This window comes from Nilaparvata lugens, chromosome 11, assembly GCF_014356525.2.
Source record: "Nilaparvata lugens isolate BPH chromosome 11, ASM1435652v1, whole genome shotgun sequence".
Classification (NCBI taxonomy): Eukaryota; Metazoa; Arthropoda; class Insecta; order Hemiptera; family Delphacidae; genus Nilaparvata; species Nilaparvata lugens.
The window spans coordinates 33,584,326-33,610,902 of NC_052514.1; the positions used below are offsets into that span (position 1 = coordinate 33,584,326).

General features: G+C 33.3%; 1 protein-coding gene across 5 annotated transcripts in view; it reads right to left on the reverse strand.

The window, feature by feature from the left end:
• Positions 1-4,690: 4,690 nt before the first annotated feature.
• Positions 4,691-26,577, reverse strand: part of LOC111055159 (spectrin beta chain) — a 156,604-nt gene continuing 134,717 nt past the window's right edge. Inside the window, exons 37-42 of one of the 5 annotated variants that reach the window (XM_039438261.1) lie at positions 19,523-19,690; positions 15,047-15,244; positions 12,318-12,411; positions 9,932-10,142; positions 8,700-8,854; positions 4,691-6,590 (exon numbers count right to left, since the gene is read on the reverse strand). In XM_039438261.1, the coding sequence (XP_039294195.1) occupies positions 6,587-6,590; positions 8,700-8,854; positions 9,932-10,142; positions 12,318-12,411; positions 15,047-15,244; positions 19,523-19,690 (830 nt within the window). In that variant the 3' untranslated portion in view covers positions 4,691-6,586. Of the gene's footprint in view, positions 6,591-8,699; positions 8,855-9,931; positions 10,143-12,317; positions 12,412-15,046; positions 15,245-19,522; positions 19,691-24,574; positions 24,635-26,577 lie in introns of all 5 variants that reach the window. The other 4 variants (XM_039438264.1, XM_039438265.1, XM_039438263.1 and 1 more) reach the window with 4 other exon arrangements.

Sequence of the window (26,577 nt, forward strand, 5' to 3'; positions counted from 1 at the left end):
ATGGAAGTGAGTGATCGAGTTCATGTGTGTGGGACTGTGTCAAAATTATGACTCAGCTGTTGAGCTTTTGTAATCATTCAATCAGGTACTTAGTGCCGGTTGCCAAAAAGCCGGGTTATTTTCAATCCTGATTAATTCCAGTAGATCCATCTTTTTGAAATGGTGTTCTCTGATTTGGTTCACGTGAAGTTAATCAGGATTAAAATTTAACCGGCTTTTGTGCAACTGGACCTTGGTGAGGGAAATTTTTGCATTCCTCTGGGAATTAATCTTAATTTATTATTATTTCTTCTTTCGTAATACATGTTTTATGCTTTTGTACTCCAGAGCGAAGCTTGGTCCCCGATATTAGAAATAGATACGGCCAGAGATCTGTGTAATTCATGTAATGAATAATTGTTTTCTACAGCTGATTGTCCACTTGTCAGCTGATTGATTATGAAAAATTCTGTAGTCTGATTTATCATATCTTCAAAGTAGATTTTAAAGTAGATGATAATAATATAGTGATATCAGAGTATGGAGGAATTCCTTTTCTTTTCATATTATCCTTAAAATGCGAAATTTCAATTGGAAAAAAACCTTGTGTATTACATCGACGCGCAGTTGAAAAAGAAATATTTCCTGCCAAATCTCATCGAATTCTATCAACGCGTTTGGCCGTAATCGCGTTACATACAGACAGACAAAAGAAAATCTGAGTTAAAACATAGACCTCACTACGTCCAATCCCCCCAGGGTTCAGTACTGGGGCCACTGTTGTTTCTAGTGATGGTCAATGATCTTCCTAATAGTAGACTATAACGTCTTCAAAAAACAATCATGTTCGCAGATGATACAACTTTTCTTTCTGTTGACAGAGACTTTGACAAACTCTAAACAGAATTGCCAATGAAACCTTAAATCAAGCTGTCAAATGGTGCAAAGCTAATAGTTTTGTCATCAATGAGTCAAAAACACAAGAGGCCATTTATTCATTGAACACCACTGCCCCTGCAACCTGTAAGTCGTCATTGGTCGCTTCATTGTCCAATGCTGGGTGATAAAACTTGTTATTTTCTAACCTTGTATTCTGCAGGCTAAAACCTATTTATTTTTAAATTTCCATTGGTATTTCTAAATTGAAATTTTTTCAATTTAAAATAAATTCAAAATTTTTCAATTTAGAAATATCAACGGAAATTTAAAATTAAATGGGTTTTAGCCTGCAGAATACAAGGTGAGAAAACAGTATAAGATAAGACAAGCTGGACCGGATGGTTTAAATATGGAGCTGTTCAAGCATAGGAAACTCTTCTTCAAACTTCGCTTCCTCCATTTGATATGTGCTGGAGACAATAATTATTGAGGATCCCGGAAGTTTGGAAAGTGGCTACAGTCAAATCTCTTTTCAAAAAGGGAGATATAGTCCAGTCACTATATACATTGGTGCTTGCAATTTATATTGTAGTTCTGATTTTTTACTTTCCTTGCCCTATTACCATAGGAAAGGAAAGTATTGCTTCCCGAAAAAAATTAAGGTACCCCAATTTCTAAATTTCTATACGTTTCAAGGTCCCCTGAGTCCGAAAAAGTGGTTTTTGGGTATTGGTCTGTGTATGTGTGTATGTGTGTGTGTGTGTGTGTATGAGTGTATGTGCGTCTGTGTACACGATATCTCATCTCCCAGAGGAATGACTTGAAATTTGGAACGTAAGGTCCTTACACTATAAGGATCCGACACAAACAATTTCGATCAAATGCAATCCAAGATAGCGGCTAAAATGTTGTCAAAAACAGGGTTTTTCGCAATTTCCTCGAAAACGGCTCCAACGATTTTGATCAAATTCATACCTGAAATAGTCATTGATAAGCTCTATCAACTGCAACAAGTCCTATATCTGTAAAAATTTTAGGAGCTCCGCCCCATCTATGCGAAGTTTGATTTTAGATTCTCAATTATCAGCCTTCATATACAATTTAAACAAAAAAATCCAAGTGGAAAAGATTGAGCATGAAAATCTCTACAATTAATGTCCAGTAACAAGTTCACCTAAAATTGAAAATAAGCTTGAAATTCGAGAAAATGTGATTATTAAATTGCAAACTGTTGGCAACTATTGGTTCTATTAAATCATTCACTACGAAGTAGCAGACCTCGTGTGTCTCCAGCGTTATTGTCCTATCACCAGCTGTCTCATGTATTTGAATAGTAGACTTGGGATGCGCGAGAACACTAGCGTAAGGTGATCAATTTTCATAACGGCAAGGAAAGTTGTGTGAGTGCGCCTCACCAGATTTTTAATATAATATTATTTGGATACATGAGAAAAGTCCAGAACCAATTTCTTCATGCAAAATTTTCTTGTGCAAGATACAGAATGGCCCAAAAACCTCGTATTTTCAGTTCATTTTCCAGTTTTCAGCTTTTTCTGCAAAATCCAGTAATCGGATGTAAAAATTTGCTCCAGCCTTTGTTTTAGATTATAAAATTCTGAATAAAATGAGATCATTCGCAACTATCTATATCCATCTCCAATAAGTACTGAGTTATGATTTTTCAAAAATAATTAAAATTTAAAGACAAAATCAATTCTGATGAGTTTTAATTTTTTATCAACAATATCTTCCGATTTTTACCAATTAGTTAAATGTATAATTCAAAGTCCCTCTTTTGAGGGAATTCTTTTGAATTAGTCCCTCTAATTCAAAGGCCTATTTTTGTGCTCTAAAATCTAAGATCAGGATACAGGTTGATTTTTTCTTTGAATTTCACTCATTTTTTAAAAAATCATGAGTCAGTACTTATTGGAGGTACATAGTTGCGAATGATTTCATTTTATAATCTAAAACAATGGCTGGAGCAAATTTTTCCGTCAGATTACTGGATTTGGCAGAAAAAGCTGAAAACTGGAAAATGAGCTGAAAATACGAGGTTCTGGACTATTTGTTCCGGTCTTCTCTCATGTATCCAAAAAATATATTTAAAAATCATAACTACAATATAAATTGCAAGCACACCTCCTTTTTTATGTCTGTGTTAACTGGACTAAGAAATTCCTGTGACAACTATAGAGAAATCAGCTTGCTAAACACTGCTTACAAAATCTATAGCATGATTATCAAGGAGAGGATGCAGCCCATAATGGAAGTTCTCCTCCTGGAAGAGCAATGTAGCTTTACTTTTAAATACTACCTCCCAGCGCTATATTTGGGGGGGGCGCATATCAAAATCTCGCCCCGGGCGCCTATTAACCTCGGGGCGGCCCTGTTTGCATATACCACAAGTACGGTTATCAAAGACCTTAAGAAGCCATGTAAATGTAGGTTTGAAACTCTTCAATCACCTTCCTCAAGAAATGAGAAATTTCCCGTTTTTGAAGTTTAAAGATGCACTTTAAAATTTTCTAGTCAAAAATCCCTTTTACAGCTTGAAAGAGTACTATGAGAAGTGAATATTTGAATGTATTATGACTTTTAAAAAATGTATAGTTTGATATTATTATGACTTATATTGTATAGAAAAATATTAAGATGTAATTGAATATTATAACTATCTTGACAATGTCTCATACAATCATGTGACTGTTCTTAGACAAATAAAAATATTCTATTCTACGTTCGGTCAATTACTTTTCAAATTACAGATACTGTTTTATCAATTTGTAGAAAACAATTTTTATATAATGTATCAAAGCTCATCAATATTATTCCAAACAATTATATCATTAGTGAATTTAATAGAAAACTGCTAATTGAAATTCATACATGGATAATCTCGAACAATGTAATTTTGTCACAAGTAGCTGTTATCTAGAGAAATTTCCTCATACAGAGTATAAAAGAATTCTCATGTTTTATATGTAATTTTCAACTATTCTTTACTTTCTCGTATGCCTTCACTCTGCTACTTTCTCTTCCCCCTTCCTCACTCACTTTTCTCTTTATTATTTTCTTGTACTGTTAAGCATTAAACACTCGGCCTTGCTCAGGTTCCTTCGAACCTTGTACGGACTTCACGTTTTTAATACAGTTATGTATAATCCTATTTAATGGTATTTTTCATTTTATATTGTATTCTACTTTTTTTATAACCATTTTTATTTATTTATTTATTAAATCATTCACATTCAGAATTACACAACTTACAGAAAAGTACCACAGGCTTATAAGCCCAAAACGGTTACAATTCTAATTTATACAACAGTCCAGAATACATTTTTGTGATTGTAATTAAATTTTTGAAACAAATAAAGATTTTAATTAGAAATATTTTTCATAGAAGGCAGTAGCAAGACAGAGAATCGGCAAAGATATTCTCTTATCTTTCTCCCCAGCCATTATAACGTGGAACCCACAACAAGTGCAATAGTTGAGTGCTGTTCCATAGCTGCTTCAGTTAGAGGGTTCTCTTTTACGCCACATTTGTGCTTTTTTCATGAATGATTTGAAAAAAAACTTATTGAAGGGTACTTATTGAACAGACCCTTCGTCAAGTCGATGTTTAGCTTTCAGTTTAGGTTGCGCACGCGATAGACCTCCATGTAACACAGACACATCAATGTAAACATTGTAAAGCAAACATTTGTAAAGCATGGGAGTGAACAGACCGCGTTTCAGCAGGATGACATTCAGATGTTTTTATAATTGCAACAAGAATTTTTACCTGAAACTAAAGTAGACCTCAGGTTAACCAAGTAATAAAGCATTGTAGCTTATCAAACAATAAGCATCTATTTATTCTTTTACATATCACTATATTTATAATCAATTTTTTAAATGTTGAAAGCAATAATTTAAAATAAATCTTAAAGATAAAATAGATACAAAACATTTTTCTTCGAGGAAGAAGATATGATTGATTCAATAAGACAGTATTCGAATAACAGAATCAACCTTAAAGTCCAAATTAATTAATTGGCATGAAGTAATAACAAGCATAATGGATAAATATTTCTGTAAAAATTGAACGTGAATAGCACACATTAAATTTAATTCAATGCAATGAAGACTTCACAAGACTGCTTACAATATAACTAAATTGTCAACGGAATAAATAATAATTCGAAGAAACTGATGATAACAATACGTATTTTGCCTACAAAATTTAAATTTCAAACATTCGACGGTAATCAGTGTAAGTTATTGGAAATATTCATTGGAATTTGTGATTACTATTAATTATAATGTTGCACTTGTTACGTATAGCGCGTGGCTTTATAGAAATTTCAAATAAGTGATGTCCGATTTCAATTATTATTATTATTTTTGAATCGGTAGTTTCAATTACGGTACATTATTTTCTAGATAGGACGAGATTTGCTTCTTGGTACTGGAAGAGTTGTACTATCCACAATTTTCTAGTACCTCTAGCTCTATTTTTGTCAAAATTTCAAAAAATGTTCGTTAATAATTAGATCTAATACTGAAAAATGACTGAAATTTTAACACTTTTAAAAGTTGTAGGATTTATCTAGATAGAACCTTACGTTAGAGTTGCAAAATAGAACTTTTCAATCATAATAGTACACTAATTATTCACGACCAAATACACAAGCGTGTTCAATAACACAGCAAGCCTGCTTAGTAGAAATTATTAATGGGTCAATAATAAACTCTACAAGAATGATTACAACAATTCTAAAAATTAGCTCGGTCATTGCTAAAAAAAAGAAATAACTTTGAATCTGTTGGTGAGACGCATACAGAGTAAAGTGATTTCCAACATGAAAACTGTGTAAAATATAGATAATGATGAACTCAAAATGAAAACATAAAAAATTTCCACGAGACATCAAACAAAATATTTTTTCAAATTCTTAAAAGAAAATGCGATCGTCATCAACATAAAAATATATTTTAGATTAAAATTTGCAGAGAATCGAACTGAAATAATTAATCTAATTTAAGATAGAATTGGTGGGATGGGTCTCTGACACGTTCAAGCTATACAACAAGAACATTTCAACTATTTTGAAGGTGGTTACTATAATTATTCATTACCTTATAGGCAATATATACTTTTTTCAGAAACAGGTCACATAAGCTTTCAATAATTACTTCCTCCATCCAAAAATCTAGATTATCAATTCTCTTTTATAAACAATTTCTCTTCTCTGGCTACAATATAATAGTTATTACCATAAAAAACATATATAATTGTACAATAATATTAATCATAACGATATAGTATTATCTGAAAGGCATCTTACATACATAGTAATACAATTGAATTGCTAAGTCAAACAGAAATAAGAATAATATAGGTATTATCATTATTAGTAATGCATAAATTACACATTATATCTAGAAAATTCCAGAACAGAATAAATATTGGCAGTTTTTGTAGTGAAACGGCGGCACCTAGGTATTCGATAAATAGTAGAGTTGATTATTAGAAGTTATAAACACGTTCAACTATTTCAATCTAATTTTTTATAATTAAATGATAATGATTGAAAACGTCCGCTTGATTATAAAATGCGTAGCAGGCTGATCAAGTGCAAGCATTTTATTTGATTTTTATTTGTTGACGAATTGGAAAAGTTGTAATCCTGTTTGACAAGCTAACTGTAGCACTCAGCACTTCTTCACCCGATCACTGGATTTAGCTGCAACAAATAAGTAGTTGAAATTAGATTCAAAAACTATTATTCATCTATCCATATAAAAGCATGAAAAAGGATCCTCTAATCCATTAGGGTTACCCAATAAAGTTGATAAAATTAGTTTCCACCCGTATTTCACTATGTATCAAAGATATCTATGGGCTTATAATTATAATATAATTTTTTTCTCTATTAATGACACTGATTCACTCACTCACTCACTCACTCACTCACTCACTCACTCACTTATTTATTCATAATGAACAGAACTAAACATCTACTGAACCAAATACGTTCAAAGTTGGCCTTCTGGAGGCGCGCTAACAACACGTTTGAAACATTTCCCAAGATATATTATCTGCGTTTTCCGCGTTTTCTCAGCTTTTTCAAAAAGTAATTGGCAAAAAATGTCAAATCAAATCAAAATTTTTATTCACAACTCAAAACAATTGAAGATACTGCCAAACCCGAAGGTTTTTCGGTGGGTGTCCAGTTACAAAAAAAAAACAAGTTACAAAAATTGAATAAACTTGGACAAAATAAATATGACACTTCAAAGATTTCAAACTAAAAACAGAATTTCAGCTAGGGTCTAGAAATTTTGTCTTGAGAGGACTTCAGAATAATTACTCCAAAGATACATATGCACAAGATAAGCGTTTTTACTGCGGTTTCTTACATTTTTCAAGATGAGAAAATGTTCAAATTTGGTAGAAAAGTTTAGCTAAGGTGTACAATGTTGTGTAAGATGTAATTTTCAAAGGACTTTAAATTAAGCCAGCGATACGCCCAAAATCGGCGTTTTCTCAGCATTATCAGGACAAATGAACAGAAAATGCTCAAATTGGGTACATATTTTTTTTAGCTAGGTTCTAGAAATGTCATGTTAGAAAAGCTTCAGAATTATTCTGAAGATATGAAAAACATTGAAGTTTTCCTTGTTCTCACTGCTGTTCCCATTTCTGGATGATTCAGTCGGTCCAGAGGCTCCAGGGGCAGGGGGCGGAGCCCCCTGGCTAGACGGATGAGGCGAGCGTTGCGAGCCTGCCGGCTAGATCAATTATATAAGGTACCAGTACAGGTAGTTACATGAATAAAATCAATCGATTCCATACTAAGTATAGAAAATACGATTTTCTTAAAATACTTATAAGGCCCTTATGCTCAATTCAATATCAATTGACTCTAGCCTATAGTGATGTCAACGTTATGTGATTAACATTGGTGTAGCTATCCTTGTCTATCATTCTCCAAAGCAGATAGTGCTATCCTTTTCTAGCTCTGCAACGTTACCAGATCGTTTTCTAACAATGTAGAAATATAATCGAATTTCGAATTCAAATTCATTTATTGCCTCAAAATAATACATAATAAAGTGGACAAAACATAACCTATTTTCTGGACTATTTTAATGAATCAAAATACGAGGTAGAAACAGTTTTGGGCTGTACGTGTTGATCCTCTACCAAATTATTTTGAAAAATAATTGTGTATCATTGAATCAATAAAAGAATAATAATTGTAAGGTAACACTATTTACAAATCAAGTCCGATTCTTATTAAATTCTATTTATCTTCAGAATGAATGGATTGTTTTTCAAAAATTCTTCATTGGTTCTTCAAAACAAACAATATACAAAAAAAAAACTTTCAGCAAAAATATAAGAAAACCAGACACCTGCAAGGAAAATCCTGTGCGCAGGAGAGAGTTGCTAATACAATTCAATATGGGTTATTAATAACTTACTAAAGATGAAATAAGAAAATTATATAATATAAAATATACTAATAAGAGAAGATGACGAATAAGTGGAATAAGGGTGAAAAAAGAGAGATGGCAAACATACTATTGAAACAAAGTATCTCAAAAAGTATGTCCTCGATTTTACTGGTAATTATCCATTCAATAGTTCTTCTTTTAATTTACATTAAAGTTCAAAGGACAAAAAGATGCGTAACTATTACTTTTACAGGATTATGTCTTTTGGAGCAATCCTAGAGACTAGGGCCTTGTAGTCTAGTGGCGCTCCGTCGATAGGCAAAGCTATAAGACTGTACGACTATAATCATATTTTTGGCAGAGGCAAATAATAGCTGCAATGGTTGACTCACTTTTTCTTGAGGGTGAAGAAAGAGCGTCGCTTGGGCTCGTCCTTGGAGGGTGCGGGGAGGGTCTGCGACGTCCTCGACCCCCCTGCGGCGGCCGAGCCTTGACATGCCGTCTGTAGGGCGTTCACCCAGGCACGCATCTCATCGTCATCCTTCGCCTAAAAACACATCACATCAAATCAAACAATCTATTTCAGCGAAAATTACTAAATATTCAAAAATATCAATAATTCAAAAAACAGAAGAGCACCGGATACATGACAGAGTCTGGATAACTGATGATCTCGATTTTATCTTAGCTCTCAAGTAAAAAAGTAATCAAAACTTTCTGCTCTACAGTACTTGGTAGTAAGTTTACTATGTAATATGACTTGCATACACTCATATTTTATTCACATTCTAATTAAAATAGACATGTAGGGTCATACGCTAACACTACGTTTAACGCTAAACCACGATTACTTGTAGATATGATTGCATTTATCATAATGTGTTTCATACGGGGTTCAAACGAACAGCTGACATTTCTCCGTTCAAACCGAGTATCTGCATCTCAAGTATTACATTCATTAATAAATTAGAGGAAAAGATGAAAAAAATTAATATTTTTAATATTATAGAATTTATTTAGTACTCGCAGGTCCCGTGCTCCGTGAGGGTCTAATAAAAACATACTGAAAACTTGACCTACTGAAATGTTGAAGAATTTAAAATAGGCATACAACCATCCTCGGTAAATTAAGAATCTATAATATGCAAAATTTCAAGTTAATCAGTCCAGTGGCTCAGACGTGGTGATAAGTCATTCTTGAATTTCCTATCCCGTACGTTTATAAGCCAGTTTTTTCCTTCATTATTTTACAATTTTTTTTTTTTTTAAGATTACGTCCTAAAGACTCCAGTCATGGAGTATAAGACAAGTCATGTATAATAAATGGGTGAAAGTCTCGAACTTTTCACCCACTCAGTAGATTGGGCAATAAATTTAATTCGGCCACAAAAAGAATAAATTGGTTTGATAGGTCTTGAAAGAATGGCATGAAAACGACTCAAACTCTGTATTTCAAATGAGCGAATGAATGAATGGATAAATAATCAATTTATTAATGAACCAATCAATAAATGTGCGGTTGAATAAATAAATTAATAAAATAATGAAAGAATAAATTAATGAATGAATAATTTATTAATGAATGAATGAATTAATAAATGCATGAATGAATGAATGAGCTGACCTGGAACAAGTACTCAGCACCGCCAGCCAACTTGAGCCTGAAGACGTGCTTGCGCTTGGTGTAGTTGGTGGCCACCTCGGCGCTGCCTCCGCTCAGGTCGAGCGGCGCCTCTCCCTTGAAGTAGACCTCGGGCGTCGCCTTAGCACTCTTCTGGTCCTTGTACGACGCCACTTCGCCACCTTTGATCACCACCCACACGCGGTCCCATGATCTACCAACAAACAATGTTAGGTTAGGTAAGGCTTTATTGGGTTAATGATTCAATGATTTATTTCAGTCAAATAAATCATAGCCACCTCTTATACAAAGCCCTGGCCTACGATATTGCAACATCGCAGCGTAAGCCTAGAATCTATAACATGATTGGTGAAAAATATTTTTAAAAATACCAGCTGATCTTTTTCACCAATCATGTATTAGATTCTAGGCCTACACTGCGATGTTGCAATATCGCAGGCCAAGGCTTTGTATTAGATGTAGATATATAAAAATACATTAAGCACATTAGGATAAGTCATACTACAGATAGTTCATATTCTTACAATAACATTTTTTTTGTGTTTCAAATCAAATCAAATCATTTATTTGCCATACAATAAATACATATTCAAAACATAATAAAAGAAAATACATATTTTATAATCAAAAGTATAAAATAATTAAAATAAAAATTAAGCATAAATAATACCAAAATCATAATTAGATTCTCAATGGTAATGCGGCATCACCAGCAAAGGAATCAAGCCTTGCCCGCTGGTGAGAGTTGCAATCAGCTAGTTAGTTACATTGGTTGTTTCCTAGTTTTATACAATAATAGAGAAAAAAAATAATCCACGCTTTAAAATATGCTTTGTATATAATAATATAATTTGGAAATAAATATAATTATAATATATATATATAATTATATTAATAGCTCAATTTCTAATCACAGATGCACTAATTTTGGCAGTTCAATCTTATAGATAAGTTTATAATATTATAAGTGTATACTTTTGATAAGTTCAAATCTCTAATTCAATGTTCAATTTAGAGAATGTTCCAAAACTGTTTTTGATACTGTTTATGTATGTCGTACTACAATGATGAGTTGAGATATATTTTATTTCATTTTTACTAGGAAGAGCTTGTGTAGTGCAAAACACAGCTTCATTCAAAAATTTATTCATGAAGCAACTGAAAAAAATATATCATTAGTATGGTTAAAAAAATAAGATTTCAGACTCTAAGGTCGAGTGCACTTATTCATAACATCCAATCCTAACTTCGCCTGATGGAAGATATTTTCATTTTATCCACATTCCACAATATACGAGGACATAGCCACCTCTAATATTATGCCCTGGCCTACGATATTGCAACGTCGCAGCGTAGGCCTAGAATCTAATACATGATTGGTGAAAAGGATCAGCTGGTATTTTTTCAAATCTTTTTTACCAATCATGTATTAGATTCTAGGCCTACACTGCGACGTTGCAATATCGTAGGCCGGGGCCTTGTATTAGAGGTGGTTATAACGAGGGTCATTCAATAAGTAACGAGACAATAATAACCAATTTTCAAAAACGGCTAAATTGATCCATATGAAACTTTTAGGACAACCTTGCGATGACATCTGAACAGCTGTTCTATCGTATTTCGTAAACATAATTGCAAATTGACTCAGTTATCAATGGCGAGTCCGCTTGAGAATTGCACCATGGAGGAGCAACATGCCGTGATCTGATTTTTTGTCACAGAAGGTAGTGAAATCCACGAAAGAATATTAAAAGTGTACGAATAGTCCAGTCACTATATACATTGGTGCATGCAATTTATATTGTAGTTCTGATTTTTTAATATATTATTTGGGTACATAACAGAAGTCCAGAACCAATTTCTTCATGCAAAATTTCCTTGTGCTAGTAACAGGGTGGCCCAAAAACCTCGTATTTTCGGCTCATTCTCCAGTTTTCAGCTATTTCTGCCAAATCTCGTAATCGGACAGAAAAATTTGCTCTGGCCTTTTTGTTAGACTAAGATTCTGAATAAAATGAGATCATTCGGAACTCTCTATCTCCAATGAGTACTGAATTATGATTTTTCAAAAATGAATGAAATTTGAAGGAAAAATCAATTTTGATGAATTTCAGTTTTTGATCAACAATATCTTCCGATTGTTAACATTTAGATGTATAATTCAAAATCCCTCTGGGCGTATTTTTGTGCTCTACAATCTGAGATCAGGGAGAGCGCTCTATCTCAAATAGATTTCCAGGTACACCTGACAACAATGCTCCTTGTATTGTGAAAAACACCTAATTTTCAGCTTCAACCATCAAATTGTAAATCATACAAATTGTAAAAGATAAAAAACACAATTAATTTTTAAAATTTGATAATTTACCTGTTGGAAGCTTTCTTAGTGGTGGCCTCCCACTCATGTTTCCTGACCAAGGTGCCTTCCAATTGGTTCTCTTCAGCTGCTGAACTAGGACGTTCTGAAATATGCCACAAACACACATTTCAATAAATAAACAAAACTAAAATTGCAAAAAAATTATCCAACTATAACAACTACACACACTTAGTTGGACCTACAGTTACTATATGAAATAACTTTATACAGTAACTGTAGTTGGATCCTGCTTTCCAATGTAATTTTGCTCTAGGCAGAAAATTAAAACTATTGATTCTTATAGAAATGTTCAGACATTAGCAGAATGGAACAGTGTGAACACTCCCATAGAAAGCAATGATATTCTTAGCTGAGCAGATCCGTTGGTAAGCAGATCCCGCAGAAAAATAAAACTATTGACTCTTATAGAAATGTTCAGACATTACCAGAATGGAACAGTGTGAACACTCCCATAAATAGCAATGATATTATTTTTCTGCCAAGCAGTTACGTTGGTAAGCAGATCCTTATAATACTAATATTTTCTGATCAATGTTGAACTAATGAATGATATGGAGCATTTGTAATGCAGACAATACAACAAAATGCAATGAGTTTAGCTAGTATTTGAAATTTGATGAAAATAAATACTAATGACAGAGAATAAGACCCCATATATCTACTGCAAGCTAGAAAACAATTCATTATATACAACAAACTAATGGAATGACACACCATGCTTCAAAGCATCAACATCTTATAAAGTTCTACGACTAACTAGAGATGATTTTACAATAAAAGTAGTTCCTACTAGTGTATGAATATACCCTAGTTTACAAGACATCGCTTGTGAACTATCAAATTCCAAACCCAATAACTTACATTCCAATTCAACAACAGGAAATTCGAAGTTGATGAGCTTTGAAAACACTTCTACTTCGAGCTATAGAGTTCAATCATTAACTACCCTTGAAGTTCAAGGGTAGAACTTACAGGCTTGAACTTACCTTTACGATTGCAAGGTTGTTTCAGAGTAATAATATGCTTAAGACTCAATCAATATAAGTTCAAATTGGCAGATTGTTTAGACAAAGCAGATAATTCTAAACCAGAATATAATATAACAAGTCAAACAAACATGACAACACATTGGATGATGCATTACCAGAAGCTTATCACAGAATGTGATAATATTACTTATAGCTAGATTATATACTTATTAATTACTTCAAGTTTGTTAGTAACCCGGATTTGACTTACATCTAGGGTATTAGTAAAGCATGCTTGGTAGTATATAATTTACCTAGATTGTTGTGATAAAGTGGTAGGTATTTGCAATAACAATAATTTTTTAAATCAATTGAAAACTTTTTGTTATAAAATAATGATTATGAAGTAAAATAGATTCATAAAAATGTAAATACCATGTCAATATATTTGGACAATTTAAAACTGAATAATTAAGAAATTGAAGAAGTTTTGGGCAATAGCCTGTTTTTTCTTTTCCAATCTTTGTATTGTTTGTGCTAACCTAATAAATAAATAAATAATCAAGCTAGTCCATTTGAATGAATATTGCATCTATTGATTCTGTCTGTGATTTTTATGGTATAAGATCCATTACACTAAATATTTGAATATTGTAGTTATTGATTCAGTGATTTTTTTATGACTTTCGACTCCATTACACTGTGTATTTGAATATTGAAGTTATTGACTTTGTAATTTTTTATGCCTATAGACTCCATTACACTGTATACACGGTGCTTCGTGTCTCGGCGGGGGCTCCGCCCCCAGCACCCCCTTCGTATCAGTGTCGGGTCCCGTGAATGGTGGGGTGAATAGAGAATATAAAGAATATATCACCAATATAAGAATAGAGAATATATCACCAACTGGTCATAGATATTTTACCAACTTCTATCAAAGATTGAATGGAAATGACTTGATCTCGTCAAAGATTTGATTCTATACTGAGGTCTGGTTTCTAGGAAACTTGTAAAATATAATGGACCATTAAATCTAGAGGTTTAATGGTTCATTAGATTTGATAGATGTCCTAGTAACCAGACCTTAGAGTCCAATGTAATTTTACGAATTGTAACTTGTAATATTTTATAAAACATCGGTCCATTTAATGGACCATCAAATCTAAAGGTTTAATGGTCAATTACTTTTCATAAATGTTCTAGAAACTAGACTTTGGAGTACAGTGTAGTTTTACAAATTATAACTCGTAATCTTTCATAAAGCATTGGTCCATTTAATGGACTATCAAATCTAAAGGTTTAATGGTCAATTACATTTCATAAATGTTCTAGAAACTAGACCTTAGAGTACAGTGTAATTTTACGAATAATTGTAACATTTCAATTATTATTCACTGTAATTTTCGAGTTTCAACCCTCCAAAGGTTTAATGGTCCATTCGATTTTATAGATGTCCTATAAATTATAGACCTTGGAAAACAATTAAATTTTACGAATCGTAACTTTTGTAATGTTTCAATTGCACTCTGTAATTTTTAAATTTAGAACCGATTTGGGGTTTAGCCTGTGGTGCTTTTCTAGAAGTTGTATAATTCTGATGATTGATTGATTTCATTTTTATTGAGTATTTAATATTAATTATTATTATATTATATAATGAATATTGAGTGAAAATGGAAATAAATTTGATTTGTTTTTTGATTGATTGTCGCCCCAACCGCCACCAATTACTGTTGGAAAGTGGTTGACCTGAGGCGGCTCGCTCCAGGTTGGCCTCGTCGTCCGAGGCGGAAGTGGCCGATTGGTTGGCGCCCAGGGCGCTCTTTTGGGCGGGCGACTTCTTCCACCGGAAACTGCGGAACGGCGACTTGGAGCGCGAGCGGTCCTTCTTGCGGGCGCCCGTCCCCTTGTCCTTGGCGCTCTGGCGGCTACCCCCGGAACTAGCAACTAGCACACACACGCACACACTCAAAGCTAGCACTAACTACGGCCAAGCGGGGTGGTTGGGTGGACGCTCAGAGATGGGTAAACTCCTCAGTTGATTGGGATTATGCTCACAGTAAACGTCTCTATAGCTAGATTCACGTTATTAAGTCTGTGCAAATAATAATCTTTGTAAATGGAGACAACAGGTTTAAACCCATTTAGCCTCCTTATACACATATCGATTTTAGGACGTATTAGGCTAGGGCCACACGAGCGCACAAAGTGCGTCCGTTGCAACTTACTTTTTGACGTCCGTTGTAGAAATACATAGAAGTGAATTGGTGACAACACACGAGGTACGTGCGTACCAAGTAACGGAAGTCGTAACGGACGGTGATTTTTGAACTGCGCAGAAATGCTACAACGCACGTCGAGACATGCAAAAGTTATTGCTTCGTCTGGTTCCATTGCGTAAAGCCAACTGACGTTGACGCACCACACTCAACGCTCGTGTGGTGTCATTGGCGACGGCCGCAAAAAATAAGTTGCAACGGACGCACTTTGTGCGCTCGTGTGGCCCTAGCCTTATTTTAGCCTCCTTATACACATATCGATTTTAGGACGTATTAGGCTAGGGCCACACGAGCGCACAAAGTGCGTCCGTTGCAACTTACTTTTTGACGTCCGTTGTAGAAATACATAGAAGTGAATTGGTGACAACACACGAGGTACGTGCGTACCAAGTAACGGAAGTCGTAACGGACGGTGATTTTTGAACTGCGCAGAAATGCTAAAACGCACGTCGAGACATGCAAAAAGCCAACTGACGTTGACGCACCACACTCAACGCTCGTGTGGTGTCATTGGCGACGGCTGAAAAAATAAGTTGCAACGGACGCACTTTGTGCGCTCGTGTGGCCCTAGCCTTATTTTAGCCTCCTTATACACATATCGATTTTAGGACGTATTAGGCTAGGGCCGGCCACACGAGCGCACAAAGTGCGTCCGTTGCAACTTACTTTTTGACGTCCGTTGTAGAAATACATAGAAGTGAATTGGTGACAACACACGAGGTACGTGCGTACCAAGTAACGGAAGTCGTAACGGACGGTGATTTTTGAACTGCGCAGAAATGCTAAAACGCACGTCGAGACATGCAAAAGTTATTGCTTCGTCTGGTTCCATTGCGTAAAGCCAACTGACGTTGACGCACCACACTCAACGCTCGTGTGGTGTCATTGGCGACGGCCGAAAAAAGTAAGTTGCAACGGACGCACTTTGTGCGCTCGTGTGGCCCTAGCCTTATTTTTGCCGCCCTTATAAATTCTATTACATCAAACAGATGATGTTTGTGAAGTTCCATTCAATCTAATAAAATTTATAAAGACGGCAAAAATCCTACGACCAAAAATCGATGTTTGTAGCTAGCCTTGATAGGATGGATAGTTAATATTAATTATTATTATACAGGGTGTTCTTAAAAAAATGCCCATCGTGTGGTTTCTCACATCAACAGAAGAAAAAAGTTCCAATTAACATAGGTCCGAAAATGTTCAGTTACCAAGTTATAAAGGGTGAAATATTTCGTCTGAATTTCAGTTCCGCTGCCCTACGGGTATTTGTTGGCTGTTAATTAAGATGTACAATTTAGCGTACTTTATGTAAAATGAACTGAAAAATTGAATAAAACCGTTTTCAGACCTGTAGCTACAGTAATTTTCAAGATATGTGACGAAATACGCGAAACTTGGTCCCGAAAAACAAGTTCCATTAAGGTTTGAAGCAGATTTACTATGTTAAATGTACAATAAACACAAAATAATTTTTCCACAGAACTTGTACAAAATTTAATTTTGAAGAGAAAGATGTAGAATAAGTCTATAATAGACAAACGCAACCTTAAAAAATAATCCTTAATTACATTCAAATATACAAAAATCTGTTAAGCTCTTAATTTTTCATGCGTTTTGTATGTACGGTAATTATTAAGGATTTTTTTTAAGAACACCCTGTATGGAGCATAGATAAGTGACGTCCTCGTTATAATGACATTGGTTTGCTATCCTTGTCCATCATTCGACAAAGCAGATAGAGCTATCTAACCCAGTCAACGAAAGAAAAAGGAAAGAAAACTCCAATAGAGGAAAACGTTTGCAAGACAACTTTTGACCTCACAGATCTGTTTCAGAAAGTTAGGAGGTTGAACATATCAAAGTCTCCGCCCCTACCCACTTAGCTAAGGGGATGAGATTGATTTGAATGTAGGCCTACAATTTTTTGGGTTATTGCATATATTTTCTCGAAAACTATGCGTTTTACGGAAATTACCGTCTTTAAAATAAAAGCTTACAAAAGTAAGTTTTCCTAAAGTTTTATCTTACAAATATTCTTATATCTTTTAAAGTTTTCGAGATATCAGGTCTTGAAGAGGATTTTTGAAAATACAAATCTAGTATGAGGAGTACACGAATATATTGCTGTTTTGAGCCTAATAACTTTTTTACGATTGATGAAAAAATTCCGTGCTGATAATTTTATAGATAATGAATTCAATTCTCTTTTTCGTGATGTATGATTTCACTAATCTTTCAATTTCCCTACGACTGTGTAAAACTATCAGTCTTGCAACAATAAATCAGTTTACAAAGAAGTTTGAGGGGGAATGTTTGGAACAAAATTTTTGGCTTACACTGCGACGTTGCAATATCGTAGGCCGGGGCCTTGTATTAGAGGCTATGACAATATACGAGGTGGAATTCGAATTTTAAAGATTTTTGCTTTAGCAAGCTACAGTACAGTACAAAGTTTCAAGTGGCTAAGATTGTCGTATTTCTCCATGAGGAATGAAACAAATAAAATATTGTCAACTCTTATTAATAGTTGTATACAATAATAACCTATGTGATTTATTCATTAAAAAGAACTATTCAATATGAATGGGACAGTCTTTTTTCCTAATTTAATACCCTTTATTTTATAAAAACTAACCCAAATCAAAACTCTAAATTTCCAGCTTCATGCTTTTTGAAGGTCCAATTTCCACTCAACCAATAAACAGATGGAGGAATCCATGCATACGTTATTGTGGATTCCAGTGAAGAGCAGAAGAAAATTAACAGGTTCCAAGATACAGAAGAATTTTGAATTTTGTAGATTGTATGTGGAAACTACAAGAAGTGGTCAACCAAACTTTCAACTCAGGTTTCAAATTATAGTAAAGATACTAAAGAATGTTCTATTATTGTAGATTTAAAGTAGAAACTTAACAATAATTAGTGAACGAAAATAGAAATAAAATGCTGACAACCACCCCGAAGACTTATGCAACAGAAAAATTATTGAAAACTTATAAATTTCATTTATTTATTCATTTACTATTCGAATGACACTAATGCAATAACATTATAGAAGATAAAATAATAAGGTAGTCCTTGTGCTATTTTTCTTCCAAATTTATAGGTGACAAAGTCATAGATAAGGTTAGAATTTCACGTGTACAATTTAAAAAAAAAAATTAGTCTAAAATAAACATGAAAACTATACATTTTGAATTTAGATAAATAAAAATATAAATCTCAGTACCCTTTAAAATTATTTTGTCACAACATGTTTCGGACATTAATGGTATTTTCAAGTGATTTGAAAATAAATACTGCTGGAAGGTTCTTATTTTTATCATTATGTTAGTGTATTCATATGATTTTATGAACTGGGACTGTAAATTTTGGATTTAAATCTGCACGAAATAAGACAATATTGACAACTGTCTTTTAAGAAGTCTTCGTGGTGGTTGACAATATTTAATTTGGATTCTCGTTTAATAATAATCATTAATTCATCAGCATTTGAACAAATGTGGTATCTCATTTCTTTCCACCTGAAAACTATAACCTGGGTAGTTGCACTTCCTCGTTTAGCAATATCATACAGAAGCTAAACAGAACAAAACTTAGCTTACTAAAGCTGGGTTTACATCAAAGTTATCAACAAAATGTTAATAACTTAATCCTTATAGATGCTATTAGATTGAGCGGACAACCACATATGTTCATTATGTGTATGATAAGTTATGTTCAATCTAATAACGTCTATGAGGATTAGGTTAATAACAAAATGTTCATTTCTCCGTCCTTATAGATTCTATTAGATTGAACACAACTTATCACACATAGATGAACATATGTGTTTGTCAAGTTCCGTTCAATCTAATATAGATTAAAAGGACGGAAAAATAAACATTTTGTAAATAGCTTTGGTGTAAACGCAGCTTAAGCCAACCTAAGCAAACCAAAAACTTACTAGTAGCGCTTTTAGAAGCGGCAGAAGTAGAAGAGGAGGCAACTTTCGAAGAAGGAGGAAGAGTCCTAGAAGCGGAAGAAGAGGTGGGAGGCGGAATTGCTTTTGACGCGCCTTTCGCTTTTGATTCCTCTTTCGTTCCTTTCTCTTCCTGTTTGTCGCCAACATGCACTAAAGACACATGCGTAGCATGCAAAATAAATACAATGCACATGCAAAATATAAGAAAAATACAAAATATAAAGAAAAATGCAAAATATGAATAAAAAATGCAAAAATAGTTACTGGAAAAACTGAAAATGGAGAGTAAAAATTGGAGAAAAAATATCAATAATCTGAATGTGTAGGGTAATTGATAACTATTTTAGAAATCAGAGAAAATAATTATTAGGTAATGAGAAAATGGATAGCTCAGAATTATAAAGAACCGAAGAGTGGAAGATTGAAACTTGGACTATAGTCAGGTCCACGTTATAATGACAGTGGAGGAAGATAGGAGAAAAACGTTGCCAATCCTCTGTCTTGTCAATGCCTTCTATATGCGGTAGCTGATACAGGTTTATTGATGTATTCATTCTCGTTAAAAATAATAAATTATATTTCATAAGAAAGAAATTATATTTTTCAATAATTTCTTAATGAATTTTCATAATTAAGATGAAATATTTTGTTAATTGATAATTAATTCTACATTGTTAAAAGACGATCTGGCAACAGAGCAAAGCGAGAAAGAGATAGTGCTATCCGCTTTGTTGAATGTTAGACAAGGATAGCAATACCATTGGTAATCAAACACTGCCATTATAACGTGAACCTTACAATAGAATCAAGTAATTTCATAACTGGAGATTAAAGATAATGACTTGAAAAATTAAAAACAAATATAATAGATATTGAAATATGTACTAGGATATAATAGTGTTGATGCCAATTTGAGCAGCGAATTTGTGAATAGTATCTCAAGAACTGATGAAAAAAGTAGAATGAAATGAGATAATTATTGACAGTAGCTCAACCTCAATGTCATACCTCGAATTGGGTAATAATTTAAAGAAATGCATTAAATAAAGAAGAAGCTACTATCAATTACTGGATTCTTCTTGTACTACGATGTGTAATTCATTTTAAATGCAGAAGTTAATCATATCTGATAAACTAAAACTAATAATACAAAAGCAAAATCCTTCAAGAAAAATAAATTTAAAAAATGTTTTTATTGAAAAAATGCAATATTAATAATCACAAATTAACGCTGAATTTTTGACAGTAACAAACTAATTGTTCAGTCTAGTTTTCAAAGTTAGCTAAAAATTAGACTCAATTTTGATAAAGCTATAATACACTCCAAGGATATATTTTCAGATGGGTAAGGAATGACTTCAGGAACGAGGATGGGTCAATCAGGGATTGTAGAAAGGATCTGAAAAAAGGATAAAAAATTAAAATAATCTAAAAAACTAGCAGAACTCTGTGGTCTACAAAAGTAGATATTTTATAAAGGAGAAAATAGAATATACAACTTTATAGAAAAAAAACAGCATTCAAAATTTGAAAACAACCAAAATTCGGAAATAAATTCATAACTGAAAATCATTAACAAATGCAAAACATGCAGACTTCACAGCAGACAGGTTTCAAAAGAAATATTGCAAGACCTACTCACCAATATTCACTCCAACACCTTGGGGCATATGTCTTTTTCATTCATTTAACAATTTTAACTGATATACTCTGATATTTTATTTCTATTTCATAGCTCAGTTTAGAGCATCTAAATCTAGACAACTAGCTTCCAAAGTATAATATTTGAGATTTATTAAAGCAATTTGTAGTTCAAAGTATGAGATGAATCATTAAACGCAATGAATGGTTGTCAATCAACGGAGATTAGAATTTTACCTACACTTGTAATGAATACCTAAGTGTTTCAATACTCAACTATTGAATTGTCACATCCATCAAATTGTAACCAAAACATATTTTTACATAACAATAAATAACTATTTAATACCATCTAAATTTCTAATCATCCTACATCGATGATTGAGTTGAGAATGAGTTTTCCCAGTTAATTCACTAATCTAAACTTAAAATGATCATACACGAAAACACTTTCAATGATTTGAAGCATTGTTGTAAACCGGGAAAATATGAGATGAAAATGAAAATGGTTCAGCATAAAATATTTCAATGAAGCATGAGAATGAGCAATGAAATGAGAATTGTTAATGAAAGATTATCTCAAACATTCCACTGGCATTCAAAAGCGCACTAAACACTACATAGCTATTTATGTATTCGATATTAAATATCGACATTAAACTATCGATATTTAAAAGATAAGACAATCAACGATTTAATAAAACCCTAGAAAAGCTGACTCAATGTTTCCCACACACTAGATATTCATTCAAGCTGGATTACCACCACAGTCATCAGTATCAATGGAGGTGACCGGCTCAGTGAAAATAATTATCATTTCCATGAGTTCTGATTGGACTGTTCCCACTCAGCACGGCCGGGCCAGTATGAATAGTCCCATTGAAAATTATGGGAATAATATTCTCACTGTACCGGTCACTTCCACTGACATGTGGGAATCCAACAAAAATCATTTGTATTTATAAATATTTGTATAAATAAATGACAATAATATTTCACTCTCTACAGAATTTCTAGTGTGTACTACAGTAACTATGAAACCAGGTTATAGTTGCTGTAGTGAGTCACTACCTCCGTAAACAAAGCCGCAGTGAATTCGTGTGACGTCAGCACAGGTAGGGCTCCTACCTTGGATAGGTACACCAATAAAAATTCGCTGATCTCAGCTGATCTATATCAGCAAGTGTTTTTATTGGTGTAGGAGCCCTACCTGTGCTGACGTCACACAAATGCACTACGGCTTTTGTTTACGGAGGTAGTGAGTGTGTACTAGGCAACTTCAAGTCAGCTGTTCTATGAAGCTCAACAAATCATTGTGATCTGGCCTTTTACTTCATTTCAATTGTGCCGCAGTTGATATACTAGTGCAAACTAGTGTGATAAGTTACTTATTTTATTCAAACGAAGCCCTAAGTACACAACCGTTTCACTTTCATTCAAATAACACTATACAACAAGCATTGTAGCAGTCAGTCATTCATAATACCGTACCAAACATACTAACAAGTTCAGCCTTCAGACAATCAACGTATTCCAAGTTCTCCCATAGAGAAACAATAGCATAAGAAGATATCCCATGGTATAGGGCGTTTATGTCGCAACTTTTACTGTTATCTCAAGCCGATAGTCCACATAGTTCTTTCGCGTGAAGCTTTGTGACGCTGGTAGTCTCTCATATTTATTTCACAGTCTCACAATAGTTTTTAAACTTCTTATACCGGTAGTTTAAAATTTCTGACATGCAGTAAATGTATTCCAAGTGATTAGTAGATTGAGTTCTCTATTACCATTGATTAAAATAAAATATTGTGCCCGTTCATACACTCTCACCCCAACAAAACTGTAAAAATCGACAATAATCACAGTAATCGGCTTGAGTTAACAGTAAACGTTGCGACATAAACGCCCTATACCATGGGATATTTACTCACGCTATTGTTTCTCTATGGTTCAACCAACAGTATTTGGAAAGCTTTGAAAATATAGCCATATCAAGCATAGGCCCAGTTTGCATTACAACAAATCCCAGCCAAATATTTCAAAGCTTCACAACTGTTTCAGCGAAGAAAACGCTGATGCAACATGTTGTAATGTTAACGAGATACTTCAACGAGTTCATCACGAGAAGATCCCTGGTTTCCATTGCTGACAATGATTTTCAATATTGGTATCCAGAGCTCTTTTCGTGGTGTACTAGCTATAGTCAGTATTTAAATGAAAGCTTCTCTTGGTGAACTAACTAAAGCCAGTTTTAAAATTAAAGCCATGTGCGTCAACCAACGTTTTTACAGTGATTTATGGAATCAATATTCACTTGTCAAGCACTTATCTACAGTTTTGCGACAACTATTAAGACTGAAATGCTAAATTGTGAAATTCGAGTTCAGAGAGAGAGAGAGAGAGAGAGAGAGAGAGAGAGAGAGAGAGAGAGAGAGAGAGAGAGAAAGAAAGAGAAATAGACAAAAGTGGGATGAAGTGAAAATAGTTGGTGACAGAGGAAGGAGTTGGTAGGTGAAAGGAGAGTTGAAAAAGTAATAAGTATTTTGTACTGAAAATATTGTACTAATGAAGAAAATATTGAGGAAATTCACCTCGATTGCTATTAATTCAACAGAGATTAATGATAGAGTGGTTCATTTCTATTAATCGACTGATTAAGCAACAGAATTTTTCAACGACATAGGAAGAGACTAAAGAAATAAATGATTCCAGAAAATTTAGTCATCAAGTTTATGGAATTTAGAAAATTTAGCCAGTTTATGGAAAACATATTTGACTATATTACTCTATACTGTAGAGTGGATATAGGAGACTTTATATTTAATATGCTGTTCCAAGAAGTAATTGTATAAATCAATTGCCTTCAAATACTTGAAACAATCTAAATACAATACTTAACGGAAAAAGAACAAAATAATAACTAGAGGAAAAATATAATTTTTTACTGAAAACCATAGCTAATCAAATTTGAGGCGACACAAGGTGATAAAAAAAAGGTGGTTGGTTCGACAAATGATGATATTATTTGATTTTCATATTATGAAATTACAAGTTTTTAGCAACAATTGTCTGAGAGAATGAAGACCTAATTTTGAAATATCATTTTAATTTTGGGGGAGAAGTAGCTCGAAGTTTGCCTTTTTCCTCTCCCAATCACTTGAAAATTTCTCAAGGTTGAGTGGTAGAGAGGACCAAATAGTCCAACTCCGCCAAATAAAGAATGTTTTCATTTTCAAAATATTTAACTCCGCCAAATAAAGAATGTTTTCATTTTCACAATTACAGATTCATCTATACAATCAAAGAAAAATAAAAAAAGGGCTAAGGAGAGAAAGTGAGAAAGATTGTGTGAGAGAGAAAGAAAGAGAGAGAGAGAGAGAGAGAGAGACCAACCTGGCGCCGGTTTTTCCGGAACAATGAGCGGAAGCTGTGTGGGGGGTTTGCGTATTGACGCTTGCAACACACAAACACACAGACAATAGTAGAAAAGGACGAAAGACAAGGAAAAGAAGAGAAAAGAAAGGAAAATACACAGAACAGAGACAGTGCAACACAAGTCGTCTGATTTTCACTGACACTTAAAGGCACACTAACGAAGGTCTTCAACTTGTTTTCGAATGAAATATTCCGACGTTCTTTCTAAGAAAAGGGAGTTGATTAAAACGTTTTAATATATTTTGTTATATATTTTTCGGATGCTAATCTTTCCATGAAATGTAATTTATATTTATGTTTGTGAACTGTATTTTGAATGGAAATAAATTTGATTTGATTTGAAATACTAAAAAAAAGTTGATTGTAAAAATAGAATAGTTGATTGTGTCTTGATCATTGAATTTACAGAAAGAGAAAACTCTTGTTTCACCAATAGAATGTGAGAAAATAGGGCCACTAAATTCTTAAGTAGAATATCCTTCAAGTTTCCACAAATTAAGAAGGAAAATTATTCTATTTCAAATTATAACGACCGGATTGATGAATTAACCAGCAATTTAATATTATTGCTAAATCGAATGGTTCCTTCGTGAATCATTTGACTTGAAAACATATTTGAATCAAAATAATGATAAACTTTACAACAACCAATATCAAAAGGAATGAGGAATAAAAGTTGGAGAAATTCACTCAATGGAAGTTCCTCAAACATGTTCTAAATTCAGACATATCTATTATTTCAAATAATATTATTATTGAACACATCTATCCAGTTCCAACAGGTAAAAAAGAAATTAGAACAAATAATTATTCATCGAACAATAAAATGTTAGAATCAATTTATCATTAACCAAAATAGAACTATATATGTTTAATGAACCGACCCAAGTTGAATTAGTTACTATTGTAGTATATCTAAGTCATTTTACCTACACTATTGACCAATTATGAAAATAAAATAGATTGAAAATTAATTAAACAAGTGGAAGACCTTCTTAATTGTAACACAAAGGCACTTGATGTATTCACAGCTTTCATTCAGGTATCATATTCGCATAGATTCATGTTATACGTCGCATATTTTCATAGCCACATTGGAAGCTGATGAATGATGTAATGAATGAATAAATATGAATGAATTGCTATGATATATGACACGAAAGCCTTTTATATATATTCATGTTTCAGCGATGTTACAACATAATTTACAAATGTTAGAATATCATAGCATTCGATCAATTTCATTGTAATCTGAATTGGCTTAAACTCTCTTAAATTGACAATTCATTTTTATTTGAAATTAATTTATCAATAGAAATTGACTAGAACTCATTGTTTATTGAACAGTATTAGAAAATGCACACCACCGTAGTAGCCTCCAAAGGTGCCTTCAGACTTATGAACACGCGCTTTCCGCTTTCAATCAGCTGATGCTATGCTTATTATATCTGTATCTAAAGGTGTGTACAGATATACGCGCCTCCAACACGCTCCCCGCACGCTCCGCATTCGCTCCGATCATGAACGTTATGCGAGATGTTACGCAAGGGTTCGATTGAGGTTCGAAATATGTTCGAAGGATGATCGATCCGCTCTTTTCTTATTGTTGACTTCCCTACAACCTAACCTCACAAATATGAAACGTTCAATCCAGTTGATCGAGTGACAAAACTAAATAAAATATTCTGACCAGGTTATTGCTGGGTAGCCTAATAATACATTATGTTTATATAATAAATTTATAATGAATATTATGATTATTTCATTTATTTTAATGTTTAATTATAAAAGGTAATGTCTGTCAATGTTTCAAAACGTTAAAAGCTTGATTGGGAGTTCGGCTTCTTTCTTCTAAATGCTAATATGCCGGTACCTATTATTATAAATGCTTTTATAACTTTATATTATTTAATTTAATAATTAATTATTAATTTTGATATTTTTATTTTCTAACACAGAGA